This window comes from Leptonotus elevatus, chromosome 17, assembly GCF_054856555.1.
Source record: "Leptonotus elevatus isolate MCC_2025b chromosome 17, RoL_Lele_1.0, whole genome shotgun sequence".
In the NCBI taxonomy this organism is placed as follows: Eukaryota; Metazoa; Chordata; class Actinopteri; order Syngnathiformes; family Syngnathidae; genus Leptonotus; species Leptonotus elevatus.
The window spans coordinates 10,381,707-10,403,959 of record NC_141255.1 but is presented as its reverse complement, the minus strand read 5'-3'; the positions used below and the strand labels follow the sequence as shown (position 1 = coordinate 10,403,959).

At 44.6% G+C, this 22,253-nt stretch overlaps 1 protein-coding gene across 1 annotated transcript; it reads left to right on the top strand.

The window, feature by feature from the left end:
* The first annotated feature begins 135 nt into the window (after positions 1 to 135).
* Positions 136 to 22,209, top strand: phf21b (PHD finger protein 21B). Its single transcript, XM_086059620.1, has 14 exons — positions 136 to 577; positions 8,581 to 8,625; positions 12,117 to 12,377; positions 13,644 to 13,736; positions 14,294 to 14,632; positions 15,056 to 15,181; positions 15,255 to 15,306; positions 15,438 to 15,514; positions 16,294 to 16,348; positions 16,946 to 16,968; positions 18,280 to 18,438; positions 18,524 to 18,590; positions 19,944 to 20,047; positions 20,341 to 22,209. Exons 1-14 carry the CDS (start codon positions 524 to 526, stop codon positions 20,545 to 20,547), a joined length of 1,662 nt encoding a protein of 553 aa, XP_085915746.1. The 5' UTR covers positions 136 to 523; the 3' UTR covers positions 20,548 to 22,209.
* The last annotated feature ends 44 nt before the right edge of the window (positions 22,210 to 22,253 follow it).

Below are 22,253 nucleotides of genomic sequence, written 5' to 3'. Positions count from 1 at the left end.
GATGCGTACGAGTGTTTGTGATTTGTTGTTGGCCATTTGAAAGCCAGCCATTTGTGCCTTAGGGGCCGAATGCGCATGCGCAGTTCGCGGGTAGGGGCGGGGCCGCTCCCGTGTGTTCCATCCGGGTACTGGAGACTCACCATTGACAGCCGAAGCACAACTTTTCCCCAGGCAAAGTGAAATCAAGCCGCGGACTCGGACACAATCTAGTCCTCGCTTTTCAACTTAAATTAGTGGAAAGGCAGCGCGGCAGCCCCCCTGTCGGAGCCCGGGTCACTCGCCCATACCCCGGAGAGCAGCCATCCGGTGCTCGACGCCTTTGTGGCGGCTTCCGAGCACTTTTAGAGACCGGCGGAAAGTCGGTGATGAGTCCCGGGCTGCAAAAGAAGAAGCGACAACTTGCTCTCCGAGCCGACTAGTTCTTCTTTGGCTTGTTATTGTCGCTCGAAAAAAGCCCAAATTGGCCTCAAAGTTGGCGTCGCTCGCGTCGAAACTGTGAGCAAAGTGCTTTTGTGGACGGAATATGGAAGTACAAGGCCTACAAGAGGCGCTCAAAGTGGAAATCCAATGTCATCAGGTAAGCAGCAGCAGCTCCGCCGCCGTGTTGGTGTTCTTCATTCTCGTGGAGGACGTGAAGGAGGTGAAAAGCAATGTCGGCCTCTCGTTCACTTCGGGCAACACTTGCTGCCGTTCGGCCTCGTCTGGCTCGCTTGCCCGTAGTTTGTTTGCGATCGACGAGCAAGAAGAAGAAGCCCAGCTAATGCGGCGCTGTGCTCGGACGCGAGCTGAATATTTATGAGGGACAAGAAACATCCATGGCCGCTTTGTTCCCCTCGCACACAACAACAACTTGAGGCACTTTCTCGCAACTACTTGTGTCAACATGCACAAGCACAGGCCGGAGCTGAAGACGCCGTTTTCTTATCTCTCCCACTGCCCCGAAACATCCAACAGGCCGGCGATTAGACGAGTGTGTGTATGTGTGTGTGTGAAACAAACTTTATTTCTTCACAAATCCGGGCTCGTGCTAGCGCCACTTGACTTTGCTGCAAAAAGCTTATAATGTTTGTGTGTAGTCACGTCAAGTTTGTTGTGGTTTTCCTGTCAGCTCTTGTTTTGTGTGGTTTGTGCTCTTAAACTTGCTGACAATTATTAGCGTCCATTTTGAGCTCGTCGATGCGTTTGTGGCGTCCGAGCAGCGAGCTAACTGGCTAGCCGCTCGGCTAACTCCCAAACTCTCTTCGGAGGACTTTCATGGACGTTAACGGCGGCCCAGCCACTTGGCCTTTTGACGTCTTTTTCGTCCCCCATTTTGATGCGAGTTTGCACTTAGTCCGCTGGTATGATTGCTTCTGGGTCACGTGACGCCAGCGTCGTCCTGTGATTGGCGCATGACGACGCTTTCACTCGGTTCACTCTTTTTACTGTTGATGGCGGCCCGATGGCCTTGTTCTTCTCGTCGTCTCGGCGGCGAACGGCTGTCTGTGCTGGCTGTCGGCAGGTGCCGGAGCGAGGGATGGAATCCCAGCGGTGGCCGGGTTCAGCACCGCGGCCAGCTCCCCCGCAGCACCGCCCCGCCGCCGGCTTTCGCCTGCACCGCCCCTCCGGAGGGCGCCGTGCCAAGAGCGGCGCACACAAGTTGTATGTTTTATGTGTTTATGTGGAGCTGGACTTGAAAATGAGGATGAAAAAAAGAGGGTCGATATTGTGTTACTCGAGCTGCCTGACTTGAATCGACCCACTTTTGCTGTGGAATGTTGTTTCTCCAAGCACTCGTTCAAGTTGAAGGAGGAGACGTTCTTTTTTTTTTTTTATTCTCTCGCTCCCTTCTCTCTCCCTCCTCACTTTCATAGTGGAAGCATCCATTTTGCGACAGAAGGGGTGCTTAGCCCCCCCCCCCCCCAACATGGGAGCAAAAAGTCTGCAGAGTTTCGCTGAGGAGGAGGTTGGAGGGAGGGGGGATGGGCCCCATTCATGGCGAACATTACCATTTTGATTGCTTTGATGCTGTTTTGGGTTGGGGGGGGGGGCAGGAAGGGGGAGGGGTGGCAACCACAGAAAGCCCACTCAGCACTGCACAGAAATGCTGGCTTATTTTCTTTCCGTTTTCTTTTCTTTTTTTTCAACACGTCTTCTGCTTTAGCAACAAAAATGTCACCTCTGCTTCGCGCACTTGCAAACACAGTTTCCTACAAGACATCTTCGACATCTTTATGTGACTGGATGTTTGCCCTTCTGCATCAGACCGTCACACTTCGGACTTATGTTGTGTAAATAACTGATGTGTTATAAAAGATGACCAAAATCCTTGAAGACAGCATCCAGCATCATGAAGCGCTTCAATGTGTTAATTTTTTGAGCTGTCCACATTTTGTCTTATTCAACAGGAAGAAGGCATTCCAAACGCAGTTAACCTTTAGAACAAATTTGAGATGCGTAACATTCAAACACTCAAATAAATGGCATATCTTGAATGATTTATGTTATATAGTGTGCTTAAGTAATGTGTAAGGGTGTTAGTCGTTAAATACTTTTTTTTTAACGCATGAAGCATCTTCAAGTGCTTTAATGCAGACTTATTCATATTCAGTAAGGGGTCCACATTTTTTCCTTATAAATAGGAAAGTGAAAAAAACAGCTACCATATTTCGAAACGTACAAACATCTTTGAAATACACAAGATTTCCGACCCAAAGTGATGCAACTGACTTTAGTGGTTGGTGAAAGTTGTGAAGTTACCAAACAACCTGAATATAGATCAAAACAAGAGTCGAGCTCAATAAATATTTTTCAAAAGCTCATTAAATGTTAAATGTATGTCTGTTTTTTTTTTCCTTTAATGTAATGGAATCTCTTTAGGTACTTGCCATCGGGGCAGGTGCATGCAAAGTATTCGGGCTCCGACCTCTCATTTTAGAGATATTTTTATTATTATTCTTATCTTCATCAATTAGGGTGTTAAATAGCAGGCCTTACTTTTTAACTTGACATACTGTGTATATATATTATATGTTGCTTGGGTATATCTTTTAGGGCTATTCGCGTTTGCATTTTTTGTTTTTATTTAAGAAATTGGTGTGAGAGAGTGGACCAGGGCATGTTTAATTTCATTGGAATCGACATTGTACTTTTTTAGATGAATATAATAAAAAGTGAACTGAATAAAAGTCAATTAGCTAATTAGCATTTTTTAACACATTTGAGAAGTGTTACATTCAAGCGCTAAAAGTTCAGGAATGCAGGTAAATATTGAATTGCATCATGAACAATAGAACATTACTAGTTGTTCCCCCATTTTGTAAAACATTTTAAAGTTCTCTCTCTGTCTCTACATACATATTAGTGTGTGCATAGGTAATGCCTATAAACAATTATGTACAAATCCAATTCCCAAAAAGTTGAGACACTACAAATTGTGAATAAAAACTGAATGCAATTATGTCGAAGTGCCAAATTTCAACATTTTGTTCAGAATAGAACATGGATGACAGGTCAAAAGTTTAAACTGAGAAAATGTATAATTTTAAGGGAAAAATATGTTGATTGTAAATTTCCTGGTGCCAACAAATAAAATAAAAAGTTGGGGCAGGTAGCAATAAGAGGCTGGAAAAGTCAATTGCACTTATAAAAAAAAAGAAAAAAACAGCTGGAAGACCAGTTACTACTAATGAGGTCCATTGGCTACTTGATTGGAGTATAAAAAGAGCTTCTCGGAGTGGCAGTGTCTCTCAGAAGCGACGATGGGTAGAGAATCACCAATTCCTCCAATGTTGCGCAGAAAGATAGTGGCGAAATATCAGAAAGGTGTCAGAGAGTCAGAGAATCTGGAACAATCTCTGTGTGTAAGGGTCAAGGCCGAAAAATTATACTGGATGCTCATGATCTTAGGGCCCTTAAACGGCACTGCACCGCAAACAGGGGAATGTATACCGTTAGGGAAATCACGGGAAGGGCTCAGCAATACTTCCAGAAAACATTGTGGGTGAACACAATCCACCGTGCCAGCCGCCGTTGCCAGATGAAACTCGACAGTACAAAGAAGAAGACATTTCTAAAGCAGACCAGGAAGCGCAGGCGTTTCTCTGGGCCAGGGGTTATTTAAAATGGAGTGTGGCAAAGTGGAAGCCTGTTTTGTGGTCAGACAACCCAAGTTTACATCTGTGATGGTATAGGGTTGCATGAGTGCGTGTGGCATGGGCAGCTTCCACATCTGGAAAGGCATCGTCAATGCAGAAAGGTATATTCCGATTCCAGAACAACATATGCTCCCATCCAGGCATCATCACTTTCAGAGAAGATCTTGCATTTCTCAACACGATAATGCCAGGCCACATTGCAGCACCAATTACAACATCATGGCTGCGTAGGGAAAGGATTCGGGTATTGAAATGGCCAGCCTGCAGTCCACTTCTTTCACTGTGCAACAAAGAAAGCCCAACGAGACGCGTGTGAGACAAGAAAGCATTCCCATTTCTAAACTTGAGAAACGTGTCTCCTCGATCCCCAGACGTTTGCAGACTGTTATAAGAAGAAGAGGGGATGCCTCACAGTGGTGAAAATGGAATTGTCCCAACTTTTTTGAGATTTGTTGACACCATGGAATTTAAAATCAACATAGTTTTACTTTAAAATTATACATTTTCTCAGTTTAAACTTTTGACCTGTTCTCTATGTTCTATTCTGAATAAAATAGTAAAATTTGGCACTTAATTGCATTCAGTTGTTATTCACAATTTGTGTAGTAGTGTCTAAATTTTTGGGGAATTGGGTTTGTATATACATACCTAGGTATGTATGTATTAAACGATACATCTGAATGATGTATTTATAGAAGAGGTGCACCCTGGCCGCCAGTATAATAATAATGTATGTCAACACGGCCACACAATTAGTCATTGATATGTAACCATGGTCACGCCTTCTGCTTGTACTCTGGGGAGCGTAGATATGCTTTGGGGTGGGAAGTAAAAAAAAAAAAAAGTAACGACGTCATATGCACCTCATGTCAGCTTAGCTCGCTGCTCACGTGATATGTTTCATGTGTGTTGACTTGGGTGTGCAAAAAGTGACGGTAGCCAAGCCACCTTTGTGATGATATTGCCTGGTTGTTGTGATGATGCCGTTTTTTTGCTTATCAAATTTGGAAGCCTCTAAAAATTCTCTTGTCATCAAGTGTTACTCTTACATTTACTGAAGTTATTGTTTCGTGATGTATGTACTTGTCAGGGTCGATTTACTGCAACATACTTTTGCCGTTTGCTTGAGTGATTTTGTTAAGAAGGGACGATACTTTTAGTCTTGCTACTTTTTCAGAGAGGTTTGTTTCACATGACTCAAGTTTCACCAATCAAACCGAATGAGGATTGTGATATTACTTTGACTCCATTTGACCAATTATACCAAGCCAGAGAGTCACATGATGCATAAGCAACACTTGCTTGCTTGCTTGTTATACGGTATACCGGTATCAGCGTCAAAAATGGCTCAGTATTATTATTTTTTTAGCACCGGTATTTAAAAAAGTAAATATGAGACAGCTTGCCAACTCCGTGTTTTAAAGGCAGGTACAAATACACACATGGCCGCCAGTCTACCGATATTTGGAAAACGCCTTAAGTGGCACACCTCTTTCTGCGTGTGTGCGAGAAAATGCAGGAAGATGACTTCAAGCACTGAAGCGCCCGCTGGCCGTCCACTCCTCATTGAGAAGTATGACGTGCGAAGTGTCATATGGAACTTTTTTTTGCTAAAATGGCCCACAGCCAAGCATGGCAAGTCAACCAACATGACAAAGCAGTAAGGCTTTTTAAAAAGTTGCTGTGGCTCAAGGCAGGAACACGTCCAATATATAGCCAAGCACCTCGCTAACAGGTGTTGTGTCAAAGAGTACACATGGGCCACATTAGCGCATCCAGTCTGCCGCACAATTGACCTTTACTAAGTAACAAGGCCTCACGTTGGCCAGCGTTAGCATTAGAAGTTTCCCCGTTAAAAAAATCGTGTATCCGCTGCGGTGGGAGCGCGCATGCATTGAGTGGAAGCCACGCAACAGGACTACCTACGCATTAGGGGTGCGCCCAAAAAATCGATTCTCATTTAGTATGATTCAGAATCGATTTTAAATGTCCCAATATCGATTTTATTTAAATTATGTTATACTTTCTTGCCCTTGTTTGTGTGTGCCTTTATTGGGAGCACTGTTCATGTTGTACATGATTTGGCCACTTAGGGGCAGTGTGGTTTATCGTGTTCTGATACACTGTTAAGTTGTAGCCACATAGAAGCAAAAAGTCATGATCAAGTTATTCCATTAAAAGTTGTTTTTTTTGCAGTGTAGGAAGAGCAGATGTCGATCACTAATGTAAAGATGCTTCTCTGTATACATTCCTGAAGCGTTTTGTATGAATAGTCGTTCTTTTGAGTGATAAAAGTGCCACGAGTAGTGCGCTAATTAGCATTAGCGAGTCAGACTCTAGTAGATCATGACAATTCTTTGCATATCTATAAATTGAAGCAGAAGTCATTGTCAATCAAGTCATTTTGAATCTAAAATCGTTCTCCGCATGTTTTCAATAAACACATGAAGAACACCCGTGGCTTTTGAGTTTCAGTTTTAGGAACGTTTTGTTTATCCCGGAGAAGCAGAAGAAAAAGCAACAATCACTCCTGCAGTGGAATCAAGGTGTGTTCAACTAACAGGCACACAGTAGGAAATCACAGGGATGCATAGAAAGAGCCCAGATGACTGACAGAACGACAGGTTGTGACACATTTTTGACACTTCCCTTAAAAAACAAGCAGAGTGTGAATTATTTTGTTCCCTTTTTGTAGTATTTGATTACACATTCGACTAGTTGGGAATGGAATGGAGAAGAGCAGAGACAGGCATGCACACACAAGCAACGTTACATTGAGTCCTTGGAGTGCCAAAGTATTGCCAATATTTAAAACGGATGACATAAAATGCAGTCAAATACAGTATTTCAAGAATATGGCATGCAATGTGAAAGCTCATACATAAATATATACTGTATGTACATACATTAACATGTACCGGTATGCATCCTAATATTTTGAATTAATAAAAATAATTAGAATTTTTTCCGACAGTTTTAATTTAGCCTATTTTGCTGATGTTTTAGATGTTGAGGTACTGTTTCGGTACCGGTATCGAGGTATTTTATGTAGGTATAGTATCGAAGTCAAAATTTTGGTATCGTGACAAGTTGACAACACTATTGCAAGGTGACTCCTTTTTCTTGGTGTCAACAAAGAGTTCAGTTAAGGCAATTCATTTGTTTTTGTTGAATCATTATATTTGTTATTTTGGTGGTAGTCATATTGTTGGGTAACAGCAGAACTTGCACGCTCCTAGTTTATGTTGACGTGCATGCTAACCTGAACTTAAAGTTACTCACCAGTTATTCGTCTTTTTTCTTTTTAAAGACAGGTTTGCATTTTTACAATTTTGGGCGTCCACTGCCACCTTCCTCTGAAGCTGACAGCTTCTTATCTTATTTGCATGTGGTTGTTTTTCAAATGAAGGGATGGGGGGATCAATAGCTTGAAGTCACTGATTCACTTTCAACTGTTTGTTGAAAGGTCGTGACAGGATGCTGCTTACCAGGCCACGCCCATGATGATGTCGCTCGCCAGACCACACCCTCCATGGTGGCCATTTCCCAACAGTCAGGAAAAGCATATCAATATAAATGGAGCGCTATCTTTCCTGATTTAAAAAAATATATAACTTCCAAAAGTTTTGCTGTGTTTTTGAGGGTTGGAACATATTTTTGGCCTTTTAACTTCATGCGTGTGTAAATTGAGGTAGCAACTTGCCCAAAGAACAAATAACACTTCTAAATTGTAATTGTAACTTGTAATCTTAGTTATTTTTAGAATGGATTCATCTGTTTTTTTTATTTCTTATAAATCAACCAATCTGAATCTCTTTCAAATTTCTTCCCTTTATTTCCAATTGGCAGTGCAGAAAATGGCATGCATCTGCTTGGTTGGAATCCAATGACAAATGTGAGGAGAGTGCGACCTTGAACCAACCTTCAAGTGAAGGACCATCACGATTGGCTAAATGAAAGATGACGTTTTCTGCGTGCACGTGCGTGTGCGTATGATGAAAGCAAAGGACTCGCTTTTAGCGTCCAAGTTGGGGACTGACGTGAATGTCTGTAAGGACGGGGCCCGTCTCCACGGCAACGGCCCGCCGCTTCTGTTTTGGCTGGCCAGGTGCTGGTCGTGTTGCAGGCTCATCAAGGTCAAAGGTGAAAAGTGACACAATGTGGCACTTTTGACAAGATCGCAAGCCATGGTTGCCATAGAAACAAGACTTCATTCTTCCAGTGATTCTTCCGTTTTGGGTGGTGACGAGAAGACGTGCTTGGGATTCTCACTGTGCATGCATGTGTGTATGCGAGTGAGTAAGCGCGTGCACTATGTGCAGTTATTGGTCTAATTTCCTGATGGTTTGTAAGATGGTCACGTGGTGCATGGTCACCATCGTATCACTTAAATGTTGGAATGTTAGCATGTTGATGCTAATGACGGTTTGTGTTTGTGTTGCAGAGTCCAACGCTGTGCAAAGGCCTGAATGAACTTCCCAACGGGCAGGTAGGCAGGCGCCTCCCACTCGTCATTTGTTTTTTCACAAAAATCCAATTTAGGATGTTGTCCCTACCTGCTTGATTTCATCTGATCCTAAACCAGCTTTGAAAGAAGGACAGTGGTACCTTAAAATATGAGTTTGATTCCTTTTGTGACCACACTCGTAACTCAAAACACTTTGTCAAATTGTCTTTACCCAGTTAATGAATATAAATGCCGTGGATCCATCTCAGCTCTCCCCAACAAAACAAAACAAATTGTAATGTGTATTTGAATGAGGCAAAAAAATATTGCACGGCAAAAACAATTTTCCTGATCTGATCATGAGATCAGAAATTGGGGCCGACCACATGATTTTAAGCTGATCTGTATTGGATGGAAAAAAAATTTGATGTTTAAATTTTCATCATTTCTAAATTTTATTTGAACCACTGCTGACTTATATAAAGTTATCACGTTGAGATACTTTAATTTAAATTTTGAAAGAATTAAGATAATTAAGACAATTTCCAGGTACTTTTTTTTCTTTATTCTTTTTAATGTATTGCTGAGGACTCGAAAACAAATGAGTTGGATTTGGGTGTAAAAAAATAAATAAATGGATCACCTGCTGGCGAGCTCCGTTCTCATCAAACCAAACCAAGTTAAAATGATTCCGCTTCCTCACCAACCAGAGTTGCTTTTTGAAGAAAGACTCAAGTGAGGATAAAGCTTATCCAAAAAGCCACCAAATGGTCAAGCTGTCAACACTGATGGCGTTTGGGAAGCATCCCCCAAAATGATGTTGCAAACCCGTCTAGGGAAGGTGCCTAACATGATAAAAATGGAAACCGACGGGACTGGATCACTTTCGGTGCCCACAGTGGCAACAAACAAAAAAGATTTGAAAACTATCCATCCATCCATTTTCTTAACCGATTGTCCTACCAACTCCAACTACGAACTAAGGTTACACAAGCACAGGTTCTTCTCCACTCCTGTCACCTCACGGAGGCTCTTTGAATTCTAAACATATTTGCATCAAAGTCCCTGTCTTGCCTGACATGATTCTTCTCACAAAAAGATCCTTTACTAAGCTTTTAGTCAGAAACTGCTGTCATTGAGTGAAACCAAGCTATGTTCTTCTGCTGATTGCTCAAGAATGGAGGGAAAAAAGCTGGAGAGGATGGCACTGTGTCTGTCATTTCAGCAATTACAGAAGCTTAAAAAAATGGATTGGAAACGGAACGATTAGATGAAGTTTTTTTGCGCCACCTGCCGTGGTGACCTGCTGAACTTTGTGGCATCTGCCGTGGTTGCTGTGGCAACTTCTGGGACGGCAACGCCCGCCACCTCACGGAGGCGTGATCTTCATCCTCAGCGTCATCACGGAGGCAGCCCCCCATCCCCTTCATCCTCCTCCTCCTCCTCACTCACTAGTAGTAGTAAAAGAAGAAGGGGGAGGGAGCCTGGGTGGGGACCGATCTTTTGTCCCCGGGGCCACACGAACTTCTCACGTCTGTCAACAAGCCCATGATGTAGATGATGAAAAACTGCAATTGGCAAGGACTCACGTGATATGATATCAACACTTCTCTTGGTCCCCGTCAGTTGTTGCAGTCTTATAGGCACACAGGCATGCACACACACAAATAAATACATAGACATGGCCACGTGTGTGTGTGTGTGTGCGCGTGTGTCTGTGTGTATTGTGGTTACATCTGTCGGCCTCTATTGTTTGTGGAAGTCCATCTGCTGGCCTTCGGTTTCCCCCCTCCTCACCATTATCCCCCCCTTCCCTCACTCCCATTTGTGCCCCCCCCCCGCACAACCGCCCAAAGACAAAGTGTTTAAATGTTGACTTATGGCCTCTTTGGATTTTTTGTTTTCTTTTTGCCTAGAAAATTTCCTTTCCTACCCCATCCAAGCAAGACGACACAGAAGTACTTGCCGGATAGGAGCATTCAAATTCTACAAATGATTCAGAAAGCTGCCATATGCCACCCTTAGCAAAGGTTACTTCGCCAACCTTTACGAAAGGCTATCACCCACAATTCTTTACGGCAGCAAGATTTAAAGCAACAGTGTACTGACGTAATTGACAGACTACACAAAGACGCTTGAGTTTCACGCTCGAGACTTTAAGAATAATGTTTAGAAAAACACTAATTTAATAAAAATAGTAATACAACTTAGTTGTCACAAAAGGGAATGTGTGGAAATAAAATTATAAATACATTTCCATTATTTATTAGAGAATATGCAATTCCCAAATTCATGGAAAAAGTCATTATAGATCCTACTATCTGTCCCCTTTTTATTGATATTTTGCAAGTACAGTCAGCAAGTGAGAGACGATGGCATCAGTTAGGAAAAGTGAAGTCCAATTCGTGTGAAAGTGTGCTGTCCTTTCCTATGTTTGGAAGGAAGCAACTTTTCATTTCTCATTGACACGATTACGTAATCTAACAAAGGTTAAGGAAAGGTGGCATAAAGTAGAGGAAATGTGACTTTCTCAAGAGACCCTTTTGAGTGTGGAAAGAGAAAAGAAGAAGATTGTCTCCGGTCGTGAGGTGATGAAGAGGGCATTGGCCTCCTAACCTCATCAACCTAAATCTTTGAGCCTGCCTGATGTCATTGTCAGAAGGGTTGCTCGGCCTTGGTGCTCAATTGATTTTATCGTTTAAGTCGCTTTGTGTGAATTAAAAACAAATCACAATTGTTTTAAATTCACTAGGTGAGAGCTTGTCCCACTACAGTAATCACACAATTCTCCCCAAAAATCGTATCTTCAAATTGGAAATTGAATTTTTCTAAATAAATAAATATCCAAGTGAGGTGAGTTGAGGAGGAGGCCTCTCTTGACTTTAAGCAGGTTAGCAACATGCTAACACTTGTCACTTGGACCACGTGGCATTTAAGTTGGAAACTTGGCAGTCGCATTGTCTTGTTGTCATGGCGATGCTCGTATCAATTAAGCGGGGGTGGGTGTCTGCCATGGGCACTTTTGTTAACGCCATTGTGTGTGGTTGTGTGTGTGTTTTTGTCTTTGTGTAATGTTTTGTGTGTCGTATGCAAGTAGGCTTGTCACCATTATTTCTCTATTGTCTTACGAAACTTACCAAAATGGAAATGATATTCTTTCCCGGACTTGATAAATGTTAATTTACATAAACATTTTGTTTGCATACGTCATCAACATTCACTTGCGCTGCTTCCTTTTTTTTCTGTCAGTCATCTTGCTTGCCGCTGTGCGACTTGGCCCTCATACGCTCGCATCCACACTAGTGAGTGGGATGACTTTTGAAAACGCTTGAGACGGTTCGCTTCAAATGTTTGCATGCGCATTGTCGCTTCATCAGCAACTTAACTCGCTGTGAAATGAGGCCTTGTTAAATTGTGTGTGTGTTCTAGAATGTGTGGCAATCATGTGGCCTTTACATCACAGCACTTCATCACTCTCCGGTGCAAGTGTCACTTTAAAAATTATCTGTGATTTTGTGTGTGTGTGTGTCTAGAAGTTGGCAGTGCGGAGTTGCCCGGTGGGCGCAAGCAAGCCGCTGTCCCTCATCAAGCCCCCCAGCCAGGCCATCGCCATCTCTGTGGTGCCTGCCAAGGCTCCCGTCGTGATGACGGCACACCTCAACGGGCAGAAGGCGACTGTTTTGGAGCCGCCACAGACTGCGCCCGTCAACCTGCAGACGGGCGGCAGGGTGGCGCTTGCGGTCGGAGGTCACCCGCTGGGCACCAGGAGGGCCCTGGAGCTTGCTCCGACGCAGGTAATCATGTCATCCAACTCCCGGCGTGTGTTGCTTGCATTCTCGCATCGAAGACGAAAATGTTACATACAACTTGTAACGCAACATGTAATATATTTACAACAACTAATACATAAAATGTAACTTTTAACATGTGCAATGTATAACGCGTAACATATAACAGACATGTAACACCGCATTAAACATGCAAGATCTAATACCCAAAATTGAACTTGTAAGTTAACTTAACACACAACAGGTTAAACACACGCAGCAAAACAGCTAACGCATGTAACAGAACGTGCCATTCAACATGTCATTTGGAACAAGACGTAAGACGGTCCCATGTGCATTCACACGGAAAAGCGTTTGCATTTTCCCCCTTGCCTGCAAGTTTTTCCAGCTTTTCCCACTGAGCGAGCCAGCCAGCGAGCGCAAGATTGATTGAGTGAACGGATGAGAGAATGATTGAATGAGTGCTGAGGAGCACTGTTGCCATGGAAACTGCTCAGTCCTGCTGGTCGGGGGTCAGCACAGCCAAGTGGAGGAACAAAAACAGCTGCCGCTGCGTCGTATTTTTCACCTTTTTCTTGTGCTACTTTACGCACACACGCTGACCTTATTGTTTCGGTCATTTGTGCAAAGGAGGTGCAGCGACCTCTGCAGGAGCAGCAGGCATAGTGTTACAAACACATAATGATGACTTTGGGGGAAAGAAACATAAACAGGAAGTGAGTGGAGGACGCAGTTGGTCCCCCCTCACCCCACCCCAAGGTGCTCGACTTGGGAGAAAATAGGCGCAATTTGGAAAATAAAAGCTCTCGTACTGCAAGAATTTCTATCAGTGTGGTTGTCATGGGAACTGGCCTTGCCCCCCGTCCCCCTCCCCCTCCTGCCTAGTGGCTCTGCAGTACAACACAGCAGAACCACAGAAGAAGAAGGGGGGGAGGGGCAGGGAATAGATTGGAAAAGTTACCTCGTTTGTTTGCTGAGTGTCAGCCAATCACAGCGCAGCTTCTTTGTTGCAGAAAGTCAGGACACGGTAGCAGGTGTAACTCGACAACAGTAATTCATGCACAATATACTACTGTGCATGAGTGTGTGCGTGCACGCTTTCAAGTGCGATTTTGCACAATTGTGTGTGTGTGCGCGTGCGTGCGTGCGTGCGTGCGTGCGTGCGTGCGTGTGTGTGAGAGACGCCACTGATCTCCTGCTGGCACCCATGTGTGCTGTGATGTCATAATGGGTGTGCGGATGACATCATGATTTTGAATTTGTGTCTGGCAGGTGTTGGGCTCGCTCAGCTCGGTTCCCATCAAGGTGCCTCAAGTCAGCTCACTGCATCGACTGGCTGGTCAGGCCGCCAGCGTGCTACCTCAGGTACTTGCCCACACTCACTCAATGACATGTCAACAAAGCTACTTAGCACACACACACTCAAATACATTGTCCCCTCCTTGACAATTATTAAATGAACTTAAAGTGAATAATATTGAATATTTGGTTGCGAAAGTTTTAACATTTATTACCTGCATCAAGACAGCAGGCCAAAGCACACGGGCAACACAAACAAGAACTTCATCAGGGGGAAAAAAAGTTGAAGGTGTTAGACTGGCCAATCATTCACTGCCTCATGGAGAGAGACTGAAGGGGAAAACAGTGAAGGCCTGGGAAAGCCTTTCAAATAAAGTAAAAACTGCAATTCTCAACTATTGTCGATTATTCAGCTTTTGATCCGAAAGCCAATTGTCTTCAGCATACAACAAAAACAAAATAACTGACCTTCCCATTCCAATACTCTGAGGGAACTGTACATGAACACATTGACCAGAGGTGGGCACTTCCATCCATTGGCAGTTTCCGTCAGTGATGATACGCACACGTACAGAGCAGGGTGCATGTATTGTTGAGCTTTCTGTGTATTTGCGTGTGTTCAGGTCAGGCCAAAGACGCTGATTCCCGACAGCCTTCCACGCAGCCCGTGCCAGGAGCCCCCCCAGCCTCCGCGATCACGCATCACCTCCGTGCTCACCCACCCGGGACCCGGCCCCACCCTGCCCACCCCCAACTGCACCCTCGTCCCTCGCCGGCAGCCTTACAACAGCTCCACCCCCCCAACCCTCGCGCTCGCCGGGACCACCCCGGCCCTCGACTCGAGCGGTCCCGCCCAACACGCCTCTAGTGGGGCTGGGGCGGGAGCCGGGGTGGCCTACGCCATCATCGCCACCTCGCCGGCCAATGCCAACGGAGTTGCTGCCGTCAGCGAGGCTGTCAAGGTCAGATGCACACTCCGGTGTCGTTAAACTGCACACAAGTTCGCACGCACCCTCAAACGCTCATGCTCTGATGGCTTGTTATCCTTTTAGCATGATGCTATTAGTATGACACACATTTAGACTCACTCACACACTTTCTCAAACTCATAGCCACTCTTTCATACAGGGAAATGTTCAAACAATCAAAAACGTACACTATGTACAAACAAACACTCACACACTCACTCACAAATACTTCCTTCCACCCACACTCCCACTTTGTTGACCTCTTGGCCAGGTCGCCCTTGTTAGAGAGTTTGTGGTCTCAATACGTTTTTATCTGGTTAAGTAAAGGCATGATGATGCCCACTCATACACACTCACTCATGCAGCTACACAGTCACTCACACTATTAGCATGACTGAATATGTGCGCGTGTTTCAGGTAATCATCATCCAACCTCAGGCGCCCAGCAGCAACGAAGGGGGGTTGCTCCCCCTCCCGTCACAAGAGCCTGCGTCCACTCCCCCCTGCTCCCCCTCCCATAAGAACAATGATGAGGACCCAGAGGTGTGTGTGTGTGACAGGAAGTGCTTGGGATTCCTATGATGACATCACTGACACGCTCTCCTCTTTCTCGCAGAAAATTTCCTTCATGGTCGCGCTGGGACTTGTCACCAACGAGCACCTGGAAGGTGACCCCGACCTCCACACATACACACACATACATACCCCAGGCCACTCCTTATGTTAGACCAGTGTATGTCTGCGTAGTACGGGTTAGTGTGACGTGTACTTGTTGACACTTTGCTTTGTGTTTTTGTAGAAATCCAGTTGAAGAGGCAGGAGAGGAAAAGGCGAAGCACAGCTAACCCCGCCTACAGCAATCTCTTTGAACCAGAGGTACTTTTTAGTTTGGGATTATCAGAGGTGGGCATTTATTTCATCAGTACTGCCGGGTGTCCCGTTTGCTGACAGATGACGGGAAACTTAAAAAAAAACGAAAGTGAGTTTTCATCCATCAGTGTAATCGTCACTAACCGGGTCAGTACCGACGATACCTTCTCAGCCTGTCACTGACAGACTCTCGTTTCCCTGCTGCGCTGTGCATGCTCCTTCGCCATTTTGTGGGTGAAGTGTAAAAGACACCAGGGGGTTGAGATTTCATTCCTCATGGTGCTCCGACAAATACGAACAGGTGTGAATTATATAGGTGGAAAATGAAATAAGAAAGGTGGGGGGATGTGTGAAATGAAATAATAGGGGGAGGGGAAGAAATACATGCCTGGCAAACGCCTGGTGCCAATTCAAACATTTAGACTGGCACACTATCAACAAGAGCTGAACAACAAGAACTGGTGGGAATGGGCTTCCATAGGAGTGTGGCCACTCGCCTGATATAAGACACAGAACAAATGTATCTGGTAATGTTGGATGACAGTGACAGACTGACAACGATGGACTGGCTGACAAAAACGCTGTTAAAATAACGTTGACGGACTGACGAGTACAGTTTGGTTCGGCTTGAAAAAAATGACAGACGATGACAGACAGGTGCCCAAGCCGCGACAATTGACAGACCAGCAACATTTTGTAAATTGCCCACCTCTTGTGATTATTTTAGTAGTGATGACATCATCTAAATGAGACAGGACTCAGGTGTGGCTTCTGTTTTTCCACAGCGCAAACGTCTGGCGTCACATTACCTGAACAGCTCGCTCTTCCTGTCGGCACGAGGTAACACTAGCGCCGTGCAAAGCTAACGTGTCACATGCATGTGGAAAGGTGTCAATCATAAAGTGGTAATCGTCACAATAATCATAAGCAGAGAATGTAGTAATGTGTGAATGCTGAAGAGTTGCTGTAGAATGGAGCAAAATGTGAACAATTGGAGAAGTCACAAATACTCAATCAAAGCTCTCATGATGACAACTGTGGAAATCAATGCAATGAAATGTTTTCATTCTTTCCAATTGGACTTTTCCATGGAAAATATAGAGTTGTGGGAAAAGTAGAAGCGAGGAGAATGTCCCAAAAAACATAGCTGTTTAAAAAAAATAAAAATCTTTATTATGAGCATGGTTTGAATGAAATTATAAATATGGAAGTTTTAGACAGACAAAAAAAGTGGCCCAAAAATCATTAAAAAAAAAACCATTTGGTACTCTTCAGCATTGACCTCCTAAAAATTATTCTGTCAGTGTGTCTCATGAGCTTTGTGCAGCTAACGCTACTGCCTGCCTGCGCACGGCTTTGAACATGCCTGTGCTACCTTTTAACATGCGCTTGTGTGTGCTGTGCCTAACGTGTGCTCTGCTTCCATCCACATGCTAGACTCTGAGGAGTTCTGCTGGAAGGTAGGTCACGTGACATGACGCTGCTTCTTTCTCTCACGCCGCTCGCCCGCCCACCTCTCTCTTGCCGCTCCACATGTGGTCATACAGACGTGTCTTTGTCATGGCTGGGCCACTCGCAACCCTTTTCAAGACTATTGTTTTTAAAAAAAAAAGTATTTAATTCAGGCTAAGGAACAGGCGTAATGAGCAGAATTGTTTGTCGCAGTGTTTGTGTATGACAAACAAAAAGTGCTCACCGGAAGGAAATAAATAGAACACCGTCAGAAAAGCTTATTTCCATCTTACACAAAAGCAGTCATTCATTTATTCATTTGCCATGTTCGTTTATTACTAATTGTTTTGACAATTTTCCAAGAGGAAGCGCTTTTAATAAGCAACAATATTTTTGTGGAAGGTGAAAATGTTTATTTAATATGTTTGATGTAAAGAGAAAAACAAATCCCAAAGCAAAAATTGGTTTGAATAATGTTTCTGTCATTTGCTTTTTAATTGGAATTTGATTTTTGGTGAAAAAATATGGTTAATTTTCTTTCATGGCCATATGGCCCCGCCGTAACGCGCAGGAGTAGGGCTGTGTACTTGCGGTTCGAAGAAGAGATGTGTTGTTTTCCAGCCAGCTTACATGCAAATGAGCGAGGCAAACAACAGAGGTTTGATACAGTGCCAAAAAGGGCTTCATATAGAACAGGGGTGGGCAAACTCGGTCCTCGAGGGCTGAGTCCTGCAGGTTTTGGAGGTTTCCCTCTTCCAACACAAGCTGATTCTAATCAACAGGATCTTTATTTGGCTTATGCAAAGTTTGCTAATGAGCTGTTCATATACCAGCTGTGTTGAAGGGAAACATCCAAAACCTGCAGGACTGCAGGCCCTCGGGGACCAAGTTTGCTCACCACTGATATAGAACATACTGCTGAAAAAGTGGATAAAGCCAGTTAGCTGGATAACTAAATTCGCACTTCCGTGTTAACAGCTTGACAAAATCGCTTGCCTCCACACGACGCATGTGCATTCCCACATAGCTACGTCATACACATTGAGCTTTCTTAAAGGGACAGTACATGCAACAGTATTACAAGATTTCATTCTGATTTGAGTACAAAAATGTGGATTCTCAATGCATCCTTTTCCACTCGAATCGCCACCGATGTGTGCATAGCCTTAATAACAAGTGAAGAAAACTTCGCCCCAACAAAAGCCCATTTGTCAAAAAAAAAAAAAAAAAGAGGTAGAGACACTTCATCTGTTTTAGTGGGCCGCAAAAAATGGATACATGCTCTGGTCTGATCTTATGTTTTTGGCGTGTGGGCGCAGGATGAGGTGGAGCAGGACGAGCGATGCGCCGTGTGCCACCAGGAAGGTGAGCTGCAGCCATGTCACAACTGCCCGCGAGCCTTCCACCCAGACTGCCTCCAGCCGCCGCTCAAGACCCCGCCCAGGGGACCCTGGTACTGCTCCAAGTGCCACAAGAAGGTTAGCTTGGCACTTTTTGAATTGAACTTGAAATGAACAGAAGCTTTCTGTTGTGATCATCTTGCGTGTGTGTTTGCCCTTGCAGGTGCTGAACAAGGAGAACATGTCGTGGCCTCACAACTTTGTGCAGTCTTATGTCACGCACAAGACAGGTGGGTCCAAATCTGCGCCTGCCAAAACAAACCTTCCATCCATCCATCCATTTTCTTAACAGCCTATCCCAGCTGGAACAAACCCTTTGTTCATTATTAGCACAACCTCCATCAAATCCCACCGCCAACCCTCCTCCTTCAGGAGCTATCACAAGATCCCTTCTGTCTAATAGAAGCCTTTCCCCTCACTTCAACATAGTTTCTTGGCACCAAGATGGCTCCAAAACATTTCTTTGCAATTAGATAGGTATTTGGCCCCATCTAGTGGTATTTTAGGGTGTTTTAGAAAGAGCACAAAAACAGTGGGTTGGATTTTCAGTGAATCCATGTCTTAAATTAACCTGGACCCAAAAAGCCGCCAACATAGTGAGAAATTAGGCCACCGGCGGCCATGTTGCGTTGCTACCTGCTAATACATTGATTTCTCTGTGTCGTCGTCACGTTATTGTCTGTCACCATGGTGAAAATACCAGCGTGTGTGGCTTAAGGTTGCACCACAAAGTCTGGAAGAAGTGCTATATGCACATTTCATGCATAAGACTGCAATTATAAATTTTCTGTAATAAAGTATCTCTAAGTCCAACTGAAAGTTTTGTCTGCATCATGTCAGAACCATCAACAATGAAATTAAAGCAAAGCCCATCAAGAAAAAAAATGCTGTGAGATGTAAACTGAGCGATCGATGCAGCAGTGACGTTTATTGGTTTTGCGAGGCTCTCATGCCTCCACACTGGGATTCTGGTGTAAAATACGCATGATAACTGTTTTCAGGCAAAACCCAATTGAAGTTGTCAGTAACAGTGGCAACACAAGATGGTTATTTTTAGATTTTGAACAGAGGCTGAGAAAAGGAAAAGCAAGTAGGATATAAAGCCAACAGCATTTCCTTTTACAGTAAAGGAGGCACATTTGCGTACTGTGCAATATGGGCATAACTATTATGTTATTTTATATTCTGAAAATGATGCAGTATTTTTCCTTGAAATGACATGAAAAGAACACTTGCCTAGTCTTTTTTTCCCATTTATACATGAAACACATTTTGTATAGATAACGCAAAACGCAGAAAAAAACTACATAGTGGTAAAACACGGTAGAAAATATGTTAGCACAGCTAGTTTTGCAATGCAATAATAGGCAACAAAAATGGAGTACAGTATATACAATAACAAATTGCTTCAAGTCACATGCAAGCAGGCAACCAAATCAAACACTGTAAAGGGCACCACAATGTTACCAACACAAGTTGGACAGGATGTTCTGAAGGCGACCCACCGTTCAATCAGATTTCTTAGTGTCTATTTCCAGTCCTAATTCTAATTATAACAAGCCTTCTTCTTGTTCTTGTGACAGTGCGCCAAGAGGAGAAGCGGCGTCTGCTGCGGCGAAACGTGGAGCTGAAGAAAGAATGTGCTCATCTGGAGGAGGAAGACGAGCAGCTCAACAAGACACTTCAGGTAAAGCCTCATGACAACACGTGTGCAACTACACAACAGGGCACTCTTCCACTTGGCTGTCTCGCGCGACCGGACAAAGGCAGCAAAAGGCAACACACGCCCGTTATCACCCAACCCGAGCTGTGTAACATGCTAAAAGTAACCATGCTAACCCCATATCATTTAATGTGTAGCAACGTGCTAGCTGCGTAGCAACATGCTAAGTGTAACTATGCTAATCCCATATCAGCTAACATGTAGCACACGTAGCAAGGCGCTATCTGGTAGTAACGTGCTGCCCTTGCTCCCCTCAGTGCTGCCTGGATCGGCGAGATCGTCTTGCAGCACGGCAGCAGGACGCACTGGCATCGCTGGAGCGACTCAAAGCGCTCATCAGGCTCATCCAGGTTACCGTGACGACCGCCGACCCAGCCGCCGCCGCCTCCTCACCACCATCGCCGTCCAGGATAAAAAGCAGCCTGGCAGCCTCACCCCTCCGGACCTCACCAGATGACAACTAGCCCCCACCCCCTCCCATCACCCCAACCCAACTCACCACCACCACAGCGCCCCCAGTGGCTGGCCAGTCGATAATTCTGTCGGTAACGACGGAAGTGTTTTTACGAGACCTCCAGTGCTTACGAGATTAGTTTGTTGTTCTTGTTTGTCCGCCTTAAACTTTCTTTTGCCAAAACAGTTCAGGAAGTATTTGAAGAAGAAGAAGAAGAAAGTATTTAAGAGCAAAGTACAGCCAGTAAGCAGTATTTGCCATTTGTACATAGACGTGTTAACACCGAGCCCCATAGAATCAAATAGGTACGCGCTTTGTCCGACGATTGGACGACAAGTACACCGACGCCTGTTCGTCTGCCGCTTGGGAGGTTCGCCTTTACACCTGTTGGACTTGCCGTGTTGTCTAGACGCCTGCTTGTCTTTTTGTCCCTTGTCTGTCTAATCGTGTCCTGCGACCGCTCCAGCATTTGTCTGCGTGGCCTGACGTTTGCTTGGTGACCGTTCCATTCTTCCTGCGACCAGTCTTTCTGTCCTTACACATGCTTGCGTCGACTGATGACGAGTCTGTTGTTTGTCCTGACTTTGCATGGCGACCAGCCTGCCCTTTGTCTATATGTGTCCTGACTTTGACAGGTGACCCGTCTCTCGTTTCTGTATGTGGTCTGATTGACAGGCGACCAGTCGATTGCTTGTCAGTGTGCATGTCAGTGTGGTGACATTGAACTGGTGGCCAGTCCATTGTTAATGTGCCTTGACATTGACATGATTGGCGACCAATTCATGCGTCCTGACATTCACTTGCGACCAATCCATTGTTTGTTTTGTGCCCTGACTTTGTTGGGCAACCAGTCTGTTGTGTTGTGACATTGAACTGGTGACAAACCCCTTGTCTGGCGACCTCTCTTTTGCTTGGATGGCGACCAGTCGAGGGTGTATCCCGCCTCTGGTCACAAGTTTTCTGGGATAGGCCCCAGTGACCCTGCGTGAGGAGAAGCGCAATGAAAAAGCTGATTGATTGACAGGATGCATTCAAATGACCAGTTTGCCAAAAAGTCTTGATTTTGATGATGATGCTGATATATATATATTTTTTGTCCTGCTGTCAGTGCGATGTTATGCGATTGTTTTATTTATTTGTTGTTGTTGTTTGGCGAGCCGCAGCCACACTGCCTGACTTGAACATTTGCTCGCTCGTCTTCCTGCCGCCACACAAACGCCTTCATCATATCAGCGCCGCCATTCACACTGCAGCGCCCCCTGCCGGCCGGTCTCGTTCCTCCTCCAACAAACCAGCAGTCGCCCGACCCACATCCCCCACCATCCCCCCCAAACACACACACACACACGTGGTCTTGTCCGGGAGAAACTGTGGCACCATCAAACAGATTTGAACTATTTTATTAGAGCACACCTTTGAACAAAGAACTCTTGCGTCAAGAAAGTTTTTTTATATTATTTTGTGGAGCAGCAAAAACAATAGTGTGTCTGGTTTGTTCATTTGATTGTCGGTTGGGTTTGTGTCAATGCCACCGCGGGAAGTTGCGACTAGCGAGTAGGTGAAGTCTTTTGTCTTCAATATGCCAACGTAGTAGTTCACTTTTTCTATTGAATTCTTACGAAAAGAAAACAAGAAAAAAGAGGATTCCTTAATAAACATTTCAACTACAAAACAGGTCGCTGCTTTGTCATCTTGTCAAACGTTGACACCTCGTGG

Coding starts and splice junctions, on each gene's coding strand:
- phf21b (XM_086059620.1), top strand. CDS start 524: ATGGAAGTACAAGGCCTACAAGAGGCGCTCAAAGTGGAAATCCAATGT. Junction 14,633..15,055: donor CCGTCAGCGAGGCTGTCAAG/GTCAGATGCACA, acceptor CGCGTGTTTCAG/GTAATCATCATCCAACCTCA. Junction 16,969..18,279: donor CTGAGGAGTTCTGCTGGAAG/GTAGGTCACGTG, acceptor GTGTGGGCGCAG/GATGAGGTGGAGCAGGACGA.